This window comes from Grammomys surdaster, unplaced genomic scaffold (assembly GCF_004785775.1).
Source record: "Grammomys surdaster isolate TR1022 unplaced genomic scaffold, NIH_TR_1.0 255, whole genome shotgun sequence".
In the NCBI taxonomy this organism is placed as follows: Eukaryota; Metazoa; Chordata; class Mammalia; order Rodentia; family Muridae; genus Grammomys; species Grammomys surdaster.
The window spans coordinates 9327514-9340390 of record NW_021604696.1 but is presented as its reverse complement, the minus strand read 5'-3'; the positions used below and the strand labels follow the sequence as shown (position 1 = coordinate 9340390).

Here is a 12877-nt window from a genome sequence, read left to right as displayed (position 1 = left end):
GGAGAGGGAGAGGGAGAGGGAGAGGGAGAGGGAGAGGGAGAGGGAGGGAGGGAGGAAAATGGAAAATGGCAGGAGAAAAAGAAGGATTAAGGGAGGAAGAAGGAACAGAGGGGCCTGCAGCCACCCCATACGGGAGCAGCCATGGGCACAGATCTGGTCCTCTTCTCCCCGCCTGGGAAGCCCCTCCTTATTCCCCAAGGCCCTCACAACACTAGTTTGTGTCTTGCTACAATGTTTCAATTCCCAGGAGCCATGGCTTCTGAGAAGCGCTCAGTGTGATCAGTGTTATAACCTACTTGCAGTCTCATACAAGTCTCCAGCAAGCTCCAAACCATAGTCTGCATGAGCCATCTGTTTCTCCTTCCTTAATCAGCTCTTAGTTTGACCAGGGACATCTGCTGTCCTCTGAGCTCTGCTAACAGTACCGAGAAACTCATGTGAGTCCCATCCTGACTTTGGCCCTGGCTCTGAAGAGGTCACGGCTCCATGCCTGTTTCAGGGTGATACATGCCTTCTCCTGCTCTTCATCTGCCAGAGGACCATGAGTTTGGCCTGGTTTGGTTCTGCAGAACTTGGGCACGCTTCATGCACCCCCTCCTCATACATAGCTCCCCCATACCCACAGCATACTCCTGCGTGCCTGTCCAGGAAATGTGAACTCGTGCACAGGCCAAGGCCACTGGAGCAGAAACTTACCGGTAAATGTCCAAGGAGAGGCGTGATACTGTCGGACACATAGATGATGCTGCCGTCTGTTGTCACGACGATGACGAAGCCATCTAACGCCTGGGGGAAATGCAACATTTGAGAGCTTCTTAGGGATGCTTTTATGAAGAAGCATGACACTAAAGCAAAGGATTCATTTTTTTGTCCTTATGACCCTGACTGTGTTTTGTAATCCTTAGACCATCATCATGAATAACCTTGCAGCGCTTTCCTCCTGCCTTATACATGAGACGGCTCTGTACACAATTTGTTCAGCTCAGGAAAAGTGCTTGCAAAAGCACTGTGGGCTCAGTGACAAAGTTGACCTGTTGGTATCAGAAAGTGAAATGCAGCCATGGAAATTGCTTTAGTAGGTTTAATGGCAGTCTCACAACTGAGATAAATCAGAAATACCACCATCAACACTCAAAGGCACTACCAGCTGCAGCATGCTACAGTCCCCAGTCCCTGCCCCCAAGATCATTGGGAGCTCAGGAGTAAACGTTTACTGCAAGGTATAGAGAAAGAGATATCTCCCTACCCCTTCCCTTCTCCCTCTTGCTCCAGCCTCCGTTTGCTCTGGCCCAAAGGCTTCCATTCATTTATTATATGTAAGTACACTGTAGCTGACTTCAGATACCCATAAGAGGGCATCAGATCTCATTATGGATGGTTGTGAGCACCATGTGGTTGCTGGGATTTGAATTCATGACCTCTGGAAGAGCAGTCAGTGCTCTTAACCACTGAACCATCTCACCAGCCCAGGAGATGTCTTACAAAGAGAAGCATGTGCCCACAAGCCAAAGCAGTCCTCTGTGGGAAGGGGAGGAATTCCTGAGTGTGTGAAGGCCTGAGTGAGCCTGTGCAGTTGACAGAAAAAGGCGAGGCCTTCCCTTCTGATCCGTGTGCAGATAGTGTGTGTAGAAAAGGCCCACTGTAGCCACAGCTCCACCTCCAATGGGTGTTCAAGGCCCAGTCAGCTCCCCTACAGAGACTGCTCCTACCAAGAATAGCGAAACCTGCCTCTTTGTTCAGCTGTGTGCAATAAGGCCGCACCCACTCAACTGTATAATAAAACGTCATGCTACAACTTCTCCATCAGAGAGCCAGTCCACCCAGTCTCAACTTTTCTGTCTGTATGTCTCTTGTGTGTCTTTTCTTCATTCCTTTGCTGGTCCAGTCAGGTCCATCCCTGGAGCCTGGCTAGATGTGGCAGACCTCCATCCACATCCATTGCCACATTGAAGATAGAGGATCATAGCACATTAGCACTTCACGTTCTTTGCTCATATATTCAGTTCCTTCTAGCTATAGAAGGAACCATCCACATTAGGGTGCTGTGGTGGTATTAGGCTGTAATCCTAGCACTTGGGAGGCTGAAGCTCGTTCATCAAGTAGAGCCTCCTGAGGTTCAGCTTTTAAACTTGTTAACATTTGACTGTGGGTGTTTATGATGCTTTCAACAACTCAAAGTTGATTTCTAAAACTCCGGCTATGGATGCCATTCAGCAAAGAAGGGGTCACACTGGCAACTGGTTATCCAGGGAGCCTGGTGAGACAGAGTGAATGGAAACAAGGCCCACCTCATAAATCACTGAGGGAATGCTACCTAGGCTCAGGTGGATGTCCATGAGAAGCTTGCCAGTGCTGTCACAACAACCACATCTTTGAAACATCAACTTTTCCAAATGTGTTTCTCATTTTGCAGAGGGGGCGAAGCAGAGCTTGGAAGGATTTGGAGACAATCTGTATGCCTTTTCCTAGATCCTCCCAAGGCGCTGCTGAGAATCTACTCCCACAAAGGGGTATTCCTTCCCTGCAGTCAGCAGAGTGTGCCTAAGTGTGGGACAGCAGAGGCCAAGATGTGCCTGTGTGTTCCCTAGCCCCTCTCAGGGAGGGCTCTTTGCTCTGTACTTAAGTATGATATGCCATAGGAATTTTCTTTTCTGGCCTTTTCTTGTTTTGTGCTCTGTGCGTATCTGCATGGGTATGTCTTTCCTTAGTTTTGGAAAGTTCTCTTCTATGATTTTGTCAAAGATTTGGCCTGACTTTTCCCTTATCTATGTCTGTAATTGAAAGGTTTGGTTTTCCATGTCGTCCCTCATTCCCTGTGGATTCCTTTCCTGTGTTTTACCCCTTACCCCCATATCTTTGCTCGTGTGCTGTGATTCCTCTGTCTTCAAGTTCAGATATTCTGTCTTCTCTTGGATCCGTTCTACTTGTGAGGCTTTCCCACGGGCTTCTTATTGGGTTGCCGGGTTTTTCCGTTCCATCTGTGTTTCAGCTTTTCCTCCTTCAACGTTTCTCTTTATTGAATTTAGTTTTCAAATCCAGGAGTGTCTTCACTGTTCCATGCAGCCTTGGGCTTGAGTTTTCTTGGGCATCACTCAAGTTAGAAAATTCTAAGTTTACCAAACTGCTTATTTGTGTCTTAAGCTCCTTGGATTCTCTGATGAAGTTAAAGATTGTTCTTTTATGTTCTCTGTCCTCCGGGTTCACACAGGAGACTCTCATCAGAGTTCTCAAACAGAGGACTGGTTGGATTCAAGGTGGGACTTACTGTCTTCATCTTTCATAATGTTTGTGTGTTTGGAATGAGACCTGGGCATGCTGATTTTATTTATTGATTGTGTCTGGTATAACAGGCCAGGCTGGGCCTTGAGGTTGGATGTGGTGCCAATAAGATGAAGTTCAGTGGACACAGGAGGCTGGGCTGGTATGCAGGATGTGAGTAACGTGACCAACTCTTTACCTCCCTCATTTATTTTATTGATGTAAAGTCATTCTGAGTAGGGTGAGACAGAATCTTAAAGAAGTTTTAATTTACATTTCCCTGATGGCTAAGGATGTTGAAGACCTTAAGAAATATTTATTGGCCAGTTACGTTTCTTCTTTTGAAAACTGTTTATTGACAGGATATTTTATTTTTTTTGGTGGTGTTTGATTTCTGTAGTTCTTTATATATTCTAGACTTTAGCCTCCTGCCTGAGGGAGAGCTGATAGGAGACTTTCCCCATCCTGTAAGCCTTCTGTGTTCGCTTTGCGGATCGCTTCTTCAGCTTTTAAATTTCACGTCGTCTCACTTATGAGTGCTTAAAGATATTTCTCATGATGATGGTGTGTTTTCAGGAATTCTTGCCTCTGCCTCTATTGAGAGACTTTCCCTCTAGCGTTTCAGGTCTTACAAAGGTCTTTGATTCACCTTGAGTTGATTTTTGTACAGCACATCTCTTAAGGGAATCACATCCTTTTGAGTTAGCTTAGTAGGTCTCAACCTTGGGATATCTGGTAATGTCTGTGGACATTTGGGGCTATTGCTACCAGAGTTTGATGGAAGTATCTAGCGAGTAGAGGCAGGGGATACTGAAAAATAACCCATAACACAAAGGGCAGCAAAGAAAGATTAAGTGTGCAAAGCCTGCCCTCCTGACACTGAGATACTCTGGGTTAGATTTGTGAATTATGGTGGAGAAAAAAAAAAGCAAAGCCTAGTGACTTTAGCCCCTAACTATTATAAATTGTTTTCCTTTTTAAAATTTAAATTTATTTTGTCAACGCAACCTCAACTCCACGGCTTGGGTCATGTGACCCAGGTGGAAGGCACGTGCCCTACCAGTGAGCCCTAGCCCCAGTCCTGAACTAGATTTATTTGAACTGATATATAAAAACATAAAATTGTGCCTGCCTGTGGGGGTACCATAGAATATTTGATATGTGCATAGGGAATGTAATATTTAAGTCAGGTTAGATGTATCTGCCTCTAAAACCTTTACCATCTCCTTATGGTGAAGATGTCTAAGATCTTTCTATCAACTTTTTGTAACCCACAGCACACTGTCGTACTGTCGTCACCCTATAGTGCTATAGGATCCCAAGACTTCTTGCTTCCAGCTGACCGTAAATTAGAACCTATCCATTAGTCTTGACTCATCTCAAGCCCTCCTCTCTCCAGCCTTTACTAACTCCAACTCTCCCCCAGGCTCTCTGCAACCCTCCTGTAGGTGAATGTGTCTAAGGTGTAGAGGCATCCTCATGTCAGTGGGGCCACATGGAAGGCTAGGAAAAGTAGAAGTCAAACAGCCTGTTCTCTCTTTCTATTTATTCGCTTGTTTTTTTTGTACAGTGAGCTCATGTCCTTCTTAGGCCTGTCAAGCACATGAGTGTCACAAAACTGAAGGTACTCATTGGTGTGAGATACCCTTCACCTGCTCCCTGGCACTACCACGAAGCATTAAGACCCACACTGAGTCTCTGTGTTAGCAACTTGCCATAGCTCTGGAAATCCCACAGTGTGGGACATGACAGGACCACCATGCACCCCTATCCACAGATGAAATCTCCACAAGTCTCAGAGGCTTCCCCTCTCTGCATATCACAGAGACACAAAACCTCCCTGACCTACACGCTCCTAATTTTGATGGAACATTCTTTGTACTCTCTGGGACAGTGCACGGGTTAAGAGAAAAGACTGCTGAAGCTTCCTGAAAAGCATGCAGAAAGACCTTGATTTCCCCAAACCCTGGCCAGCAAGTGCTTTCTCTTCCTTATGGGCTGGGAGATAGCTCAGCAGGTTAAAGCACTTGCTCTTGCAGAGAACCTGGGTTTGGTTCCCAGTACCCAGATGCTGGCTTACAACTGTCTTTAACTCCAGTTCTAAGGTATTCAATGCCCTTTTCTGACATCTGCAGGCACTAGTCACCCATGTGATGCTAGAAATACATGCAGGCAAAACTACTTATACACATAAAAATAAAAGAGATAAATCTTTTTAAACAAAGGACGTTTCCTTTCTGAGTCATTACTCCAAGAGCTTTAGTCAGTCTTCCTCTTGGCCATTTTTCTTCTTTTATACTTCACGATAGTGTTAGTCCTGAAGTCCAGTTTTGTGCCCCTTTGACAGATGGTGGGAAGAAGAAAGGATTCATGCTCAGAGTCACTAGTGATTCCCTAGGGGCACAGGGCTTCCCAGCCAGGCTGTGTCTTCATTGCAATGGAAGGATTCTCCTGGCTACAAAGACATGAATCCTGGAAGGGCATTGTCTTAGTTAGAGTTTTACTGCTCTGAACAGATACCATGACCAAGGCAAGTCTTATACAGGACAACATCTAATTGGGGCTGACTTACAGGTTCAGAGGTTCAGTCCATTATCATCAAGGGGGAAGCATGGCAACATCCAGGCAGGCATGGTGCAGGAGGAGCTGAGAGCTCTATATCATATCAAGGGTGCTTGCAGAATACTGGCTTCCAGGCAGCTAGGATGAGGATCTTATAGCCCACACGCACAGAGACAAATTCCTCCAACAAGGCCACACCCACTCCAACTAGGCCACACCCACTCCAACAAGGCCACACCTCCTAATAGTGCCACTCCCTGGGCTAAGCATATTCAAACCATCACAGGCATACTCTCTGAAGGAGGAGGAGCATGCGCAGTAGGGAGGATGCACAGCCGGGATGGAACAGACACTAGGAATAAGTTGCGCTGTGAAAACTCATGAGTCGTCTGAGGGGCCACATTGTGGGGCTTGGACCATCAGAGAGGAGAAAGCAGAAGACACTTCTGACTCAGCCCCTTGTCTGTGTCTACTGAAGGGCAATAGGTTGGGAGACAAGCTCAGCATAGCCAGAGTCAAGCACTAGTTGGTAGCTTTCCAGCTCAGAGCTGCCTTCCGTGGGCCAGGGCTGGACAGATGGAGTGATTCCAGATCCAAGCCATGCGTTTAGTCTTCCCCTCTCTCTGCTTCAAGGACTGTACCCTGGAGGGCAGCTTCGTAATGGGATTAATTAAGATGACCCACGTCAATCTAAAATCTTTTTTTCTAGACGTATAGTCCTGATTGCTAGTCTTTTCTTCCAGACATAAATTTATCAACATTTAAAAAACTTCATAGAAGCCTTATTCTGTGAAATTCTTTAGATACTTTGAAACTCACTGGATAAAGCAAAAAAGATGCTAGCAGACTCTTAAAGTGGCTGGTTCCAGAGGGTTATGTTTTTAACTCCTTTCCCATAGGAATGAAAAGATGAATTAATGCCTGTAAGGCAGCATAATGATGCAACAAATTAACATTATATTTCATAAGCTGCTTTAAATTTAACATACTTAAAATACATTGCTTCTGCAGAAAGTTCTGTATTTTCTTTAAATATAGTTCCCTTGTAGAGTTAAGTAGCTTTCATCTGCGGCAAATGTTCATTAATGCATTTATGTTTCATAATATTTAGACATCTTTATTCTGGCATTTTCTTATTCCAGTACTTTCTGTTTTCTGCATAGTTAATCTATGGAAATTGAAGTTTACATCAGTCTTATATAGGCACACAGATGAGCTATAGAAAGATTATCCTAGGAAGCCATCCTAGGAAGCCACCCTGGGAAGCCTCAGCTGGGAGCCAGTCGTTCACAGCCATGTGGCAGGATGAGCTTCCCTTTGCTGGGCTTTTCTGTCAAGTCACTTCTGGCTGGTCAGTCTTCATGGCGGTAGGCAAGCTCTTGCAGTAAACTCCACAAATCTGGAGTCAGAGTACCCACTAGGGCTTTTCTAGAGACATGGTCTGACCTGAGGACTTTTACCCATATGCAAATGTTCCAAGGACACCGATGGGCGTTTATTAGCTCATCAGCAACCTCCCTATACCCCTCAACTCAGTCCTGCAGGGAAAGGAACACGGCCATCTTAGCCCAGAAAGGGCATGGTCAGGGTGGAAGGCACAGGTCACTGTGACTGACACCCGCATAATGTTCATGTACAGTGAGCTCAGGCTTAAAGTGTAACTTTCAAAGTTTCCAAACGTGCATCTACTAAGGAGAAAATTGCAACCTCTGTATTCTAAAGAGGGGTGTCTGTCTGTCATGATCTTCTATTCCTTGTCTCCCCTCTGGCTACTTCTACCATTTACCCTGGTTCATGTTCTATGCCCTTTGTTGGGAGGCCAGAGATGGGGCCTGTCCTACAGTCACTCAGGCAACAGATAGCAAGCGCTCCACCACATTCAGCTTGGGAACTCTTGCTTAGATAGCCCAATTCAGTCGTCAAAGCATAAACTATAGCAGGCAGAACCACAGGCCGGCATCTGTTCCAAGACTCATTTCCAGGGCTATGAACAGCTGCTTTCTTTGGGCATGAGAGCTAAACATTTTAATTTCTAACTTACTAAACTCCTTAATTTATGAGGTACATGTGTGGGTGGATACATGTGAAAATCCGTGTATGTGATTTTATATGCATGTTCAAGTGTATATGTGTGTCTGCACTTGTGAGTACGTACATATTCATGTGTGATTGGATGTTCACATGTGTGTGAGTGCATGTGCACTTGTGGTTACAAGTATATGTGCCTGTGTACAATCACCTCTGCATGTGTGTGAAGCCATTCACTTTGAGTTTTGGTTTGAGTCAGGGTTTCTTTTTTGTCCTGGGGCTTATGACATAGACAAGGCTGGCTGGCTAGGCAACCAGTCCCCTAGACCTGTCTCTCCTCCCAAGAGCTAGACTTATAAATGCATGTCATCATCCATGGATTCTTAGAAATGTGGATTCTGGAGACTACATCAAGTCTTCATGCCTATGAGGCAAGCACTTTACCGACTGAGTTATTTCTTTATTTTGTTCTTTGTTTTTGTTTGCTGCTGCTGCTGCTGTTGCTGTTGTTGTTACTGTTTTCAGACAAAGCTGTGCATCTCTTGGGCGGGTCTAAAACTTGCTATGTGGCAGAGTATGGCCTTGAACTTCTGATCCTTCAGCCTCAGCCTCTAGAGTACTGGGATTACAGGCTAGAGCCACCATGCTTGGTTTCATGTGGTGCAGAGGATCAAACCCAGTGCGTTGTGTATGCTCTGCACATGCCCTGCCAATCCATTCCCTGCTACACCCTCAGCCTCATTAAGCTAACTTGAAGAAGTGGGCTTTACCTCTAACATCAGCTGGGTGAATTCTTCGTTACTGAGGAATGAAGGCTTCCAGTCCTGCTGGATGTCACAGATTTCTGTTTGTGCTGAGACTTCTAAAAAAAAAAACCAAGCAAGCAAACAAACAAACAAAAAAACCAAACAAATCAGAAACAAAAGTATACATAAGGCTTCATAGTTAAGGCACCTCAGATCTGGAATTATTTTGTGTAAATATTTAATTAAAGAAAACATGTTCTCCTTGATTTCCAAACTCTGAAGACTATGGATATAATGGACTAAACAACACTTTTTTATGCTGTCATAGCCTTTAAGGAGGCTGTGGAGAAGAGACCATCCCATTGTGAGTACGAGGAGAGCCCAGGGACCTGCTATTGCCCTGACCTTGACTCTCTAGAGGCAAAGCTAGAGCAACTAGAACCAGGCAGTGAGCACCCTCAAGGGAAGGGACAAAGACTGATCTGGTAGAATCTTCTCAAGTTACATGGTTAAAGCAACGTGAAAACACTTCAGGAATCTGGGATTCTCAAAATTCCAAGGGCTGGAGATAGAGCTCACAGATAGAGTGTATTCCCAACACTTCCAAACAACAACTTCCCCAAAAACCTTAGGCTTACAATAAACATGCCCACTGTTTCATGCTGGTAGGAGCTCAGTTCCCAGCATCTCTATCATTCCTGAGCAACAATTTCTACATAGGCACTGCTTATCATTATCCCTTAAAATCGTACCTCCATGTGGTGTAAGCCCCACCATGTTAGGAGGTGCTGGACTACCCTACCACTACACCCTGAGCTCCCTGAGTTGCTTTCAAGATCTGAATGTACTTTTCTTAGAGCTTTTGTGGTTGTCATTACTAATCTATAGTTTACCTGTTCTCTGTCATGATCATGACACTAAGATATTGCTCACGTTTGACAATCAAATGATCACTGACCTATGCGGGACTCTTAAAAAATATCCTTTCTGCACTTAGAAATTTTGTTTTATTATTAAATTACCTCAATATTACCATAGACACTGTAAACATGATAGCATATCTGTTTTTTTCTTATTTACCCTCTATCTCTTTTTAAAATTTATGTTTTTTTATATGAGTATACTGTAGCTGTCTTCAGACACACCAGAAGAGGGCATCATGTTCCATTACAGATGGTTGTGAGCCATCATGTAGTTGCTGGGAATTGAACTCAGGACCTCTAGAAGAGCAGTCAGTGACCTTAACCGCTAAGCCATTTCTCCATCCCCATCCTCTATCTTAAACCTACATTTCCCCCACCCATGGTAAGAAAAATTTAAGAATACACCATTTATACCTCAGAGAATAAAACTAAATCTGTTGAACAACTTCCTGAAGAGAGCAAGTCATTCGGGCAGAGAACCCGCCCACTGTACTTGGAACAGCTTTCAAGGCTTTCTTCCCAGAATGGTTTATTTTAAGTGCTAAGCCTTGAACCCAGGACCCCACACATGGCAGGCATGCACTGCCAATAAGCAACACTCCAAGCCCTATGCCCATGATTTTGGCAATCTCTCTCTCTCATGGAGAGGGCAGAGAGAGTGAATCCTCTATTTGAATGAGTCTGAATGGATTCAGTGGTTACTCATGAAGAAAGAGTATGTGAAGCGCCAAGTTACGTGTGAGACTAGATCTTGACTCATCCCTCATCATCCGTGTTCCTCAGGCTCATCAGGGAAGACTCTAAAAGAACACATTGTTGTTATTGTTAGACAGAACTGCATTGTCCAACATTTATTTTAACTGTCTTAGTTAGGGTTTCTATTGTTGTGATGAAACACCATCACCAAAAGGCAAGCTGGGGAGGAAAGGGTTAATTCAGCTCACACTTCCAGATCACTGTTTATCATGGAAGGAAGTCAGGACAGGAACTCACACAGGGGAGGAACCTGGAGGCAGGAGCTGATGCAGAGGCCATGGAGGGATGCTGCTCACTGACTTGCTCCTCGTGGCTTGCTTGCTCAGCCTGCTTTCTTATAGAATGCTGGACCACCAGCCCTGAGGATGGCTCCACCCACAATGGGCTGGCCACCACCTATCAACCACTAGTTAAGAAAATGCCCTCCAGTCAGATCTTATGGAGATATTTTCTCAACTGAAGTAAGGGAAGGATCAGACCACTGTGGGTTGTTCCATCCCTGGGTTCTTTAAGAAAACCTGTTGAGCAAGCCATGAGGAGCAAGCCAGTAAGCAGCACCTCTCCAAGGTCTATGCATCAGCTCCTGCCTCCAGGTTCCTGCCCTGCTTGAGTTCTTGTCTAGACTTCCTTCAATGATGAGCAATGTTGTGGAAGTGTAAAACCTTTCTTGTCTGACTTGCTTTTAGGTCATGGTGTTTTGTCACAGCAACAGAAACTCTAACCAGTAAAGTTCTTGCCTTACAAGCACAAAGACCAGAGTTGTACCCTCAGAATTGACACACACACACACACACACACACACACACACACACACACACTAAATTGGGCATGGCAGTGTATGTTTGTGATCCCAGCACTGGAGAACCAGGCCCAGATCCATCCTAACTTACTTAACAAGTTCTAGGCCAGTGAGGGACTGTGTCTGCCAAGACGGTGCAAAGAATCTGAATAATGAGACCTGAGATTGTTCTCTGGCCTATACATGATGCACACACATGTATGCCTGCACACATATGCACATATGCATAAGTGCATACACAGACGAATTAGGACTTTTCTTGAGCTGGCAATAAACAGGCTCCAGCACACTTTTGGGGAGCCACTCCCAAAGGTTCTGGTATATCTATCCATGGAGTGGGTTTAATCCCAGCTCCTTAGGTGATTCTCATGGGTAGCCGAGACTGAGGAACAATGGTCTGAGTGGATACACTAACTCAGAGCTAAAGTGCAGCCATGACAGACTGTCCAGGAGCCCCAGGCATTACACCTTGGAGAGAACAGTAGAAGGTGACTTAAGAGCAGGGCTCCGTAGACAGGCTGCTGGGTTTAAAGCCCATGTCTTCCTGACTTTCTGATTCAGGTCAATTAACCTCTCATACTTCTATGCCATTGAACTCTGAGTAAGGTGCTGTTGTGAAGTCTTGAGGCATTGAAGGGAAGGGTGGCTTTCTGGGAATCCTGCATGAATGCAGAAAGAAATTCACCCTTCTACTCTGCTGCCTCCCTGTGCCTGTGGGGTTTACCTGTACTTGGGAGACATGGAAAGTGGCTGTATTGTTTTTTGGTGCGAGCACCCTATTTCTGGACAAAATTCGCTGTGAAGCTTTCCCTTTTCTTCCAAATAGGAATTCTTAGAAGCCTATGTGAGTCTGCAGATACTCTGACTGCATGTGGGTAGGTCTGACAGGCAGGCTTGTGAAAAGGCAAGGCCTGAGAGGCGCCCCTGGTGTCAGGAAGCAGCAGTGCTGCAGATCAGACCTTCCTGGGGCAGAAGAGAATTTGGTAACTCCACAGTGGACAGAGTTAGCATAAATGTCAAGCTGATGAACTTGACCCCAGATGTCCTATTTAACAGCTGTCCTGCTTCTGTGGCACTGACCTAGTTTGAATAATTTGCACAAAATATCTTGGCAATCAAACCAACCTGCTATTTCACTTGGCTAAACCGTTACTTAGGAAATAGAAGCACTCTGATTAAAGATCAGGGTGATGGCCATTGCCTGCTTGTGTGGTCTTCCCCAGACTCTCAACAAAAACAACTAACACATTCTTTACACTCTCTCATGGCATCTGCAAGATAAAAGACAGCTTGTCACCCTGTCATGCAGGTATATACAGTTCTCAAAGAAATAATGAAAGAATGACATGTAAGAAATGTAAAATATAAGGACACTTTCCCATGTCCCAGTGATGTTCTCTGCCATGATGCCATCTTGTCTAGGACCATGTCCAGAGACAAGCCGTCTGAGAGGTTCTCAGAGCTATAATTACGTCCTCGGTGATTTGGACTTTCCTGACTTTTATTCTGTTTGATGTCATAGTTAAGGCAAAAGGGATCTCGGCTTTCAACTGTTCTTTGGCTTCTTCTTTATTTATTTTTGCTATTGTTGCTCTGGATACCGTTCAAAGTGAGTGCAGTAGGTGAGCAATCCACATACAGGGGTAAAAGTACCAGAGGGAGGATGGTCTGAGAAAGAGGGTGTGTTCCTGGATGGTGTTGCGTGGTAACATCAAGTGACAGGACAGTATCTGCCAGTGACAGGGGAGGACCGTGAATTAATTGCATGATTCCAACTGACTAAGAGCCCCAAGGACAGACACAGC

The 12877-nt window shown here is 45.0% G+C and overlaps 1 protein-coding gene across 2 annotated transcripts in view; it reads right to left on the bottom strand.

Moving 5' to 3' along the window:
- The window catches only part of Npas2 (neuronal PAS domain protein 2), a 177736-nt gene that overhangs the window by 62917 nt on the left and 101942 nt on the right, over positions 1-12877 (bottom strand). For both annotated transcript variants that reach the window (XM_028775394.1, XM_028775393.1), the window contains exons 4-5: positions 8619-8710; positions 697-786 (exon numbers count right to left, since the gene is read on the bottom strand). In XM_028775394.1, the coding sequence (XP_028631227.1) occupies positions 697-786; positions 8619-8710 (182 nt within the window). The remainder of the gene's footprint in view (positions 1-696; positions 787-8618; positions 8711-12877) is intronic.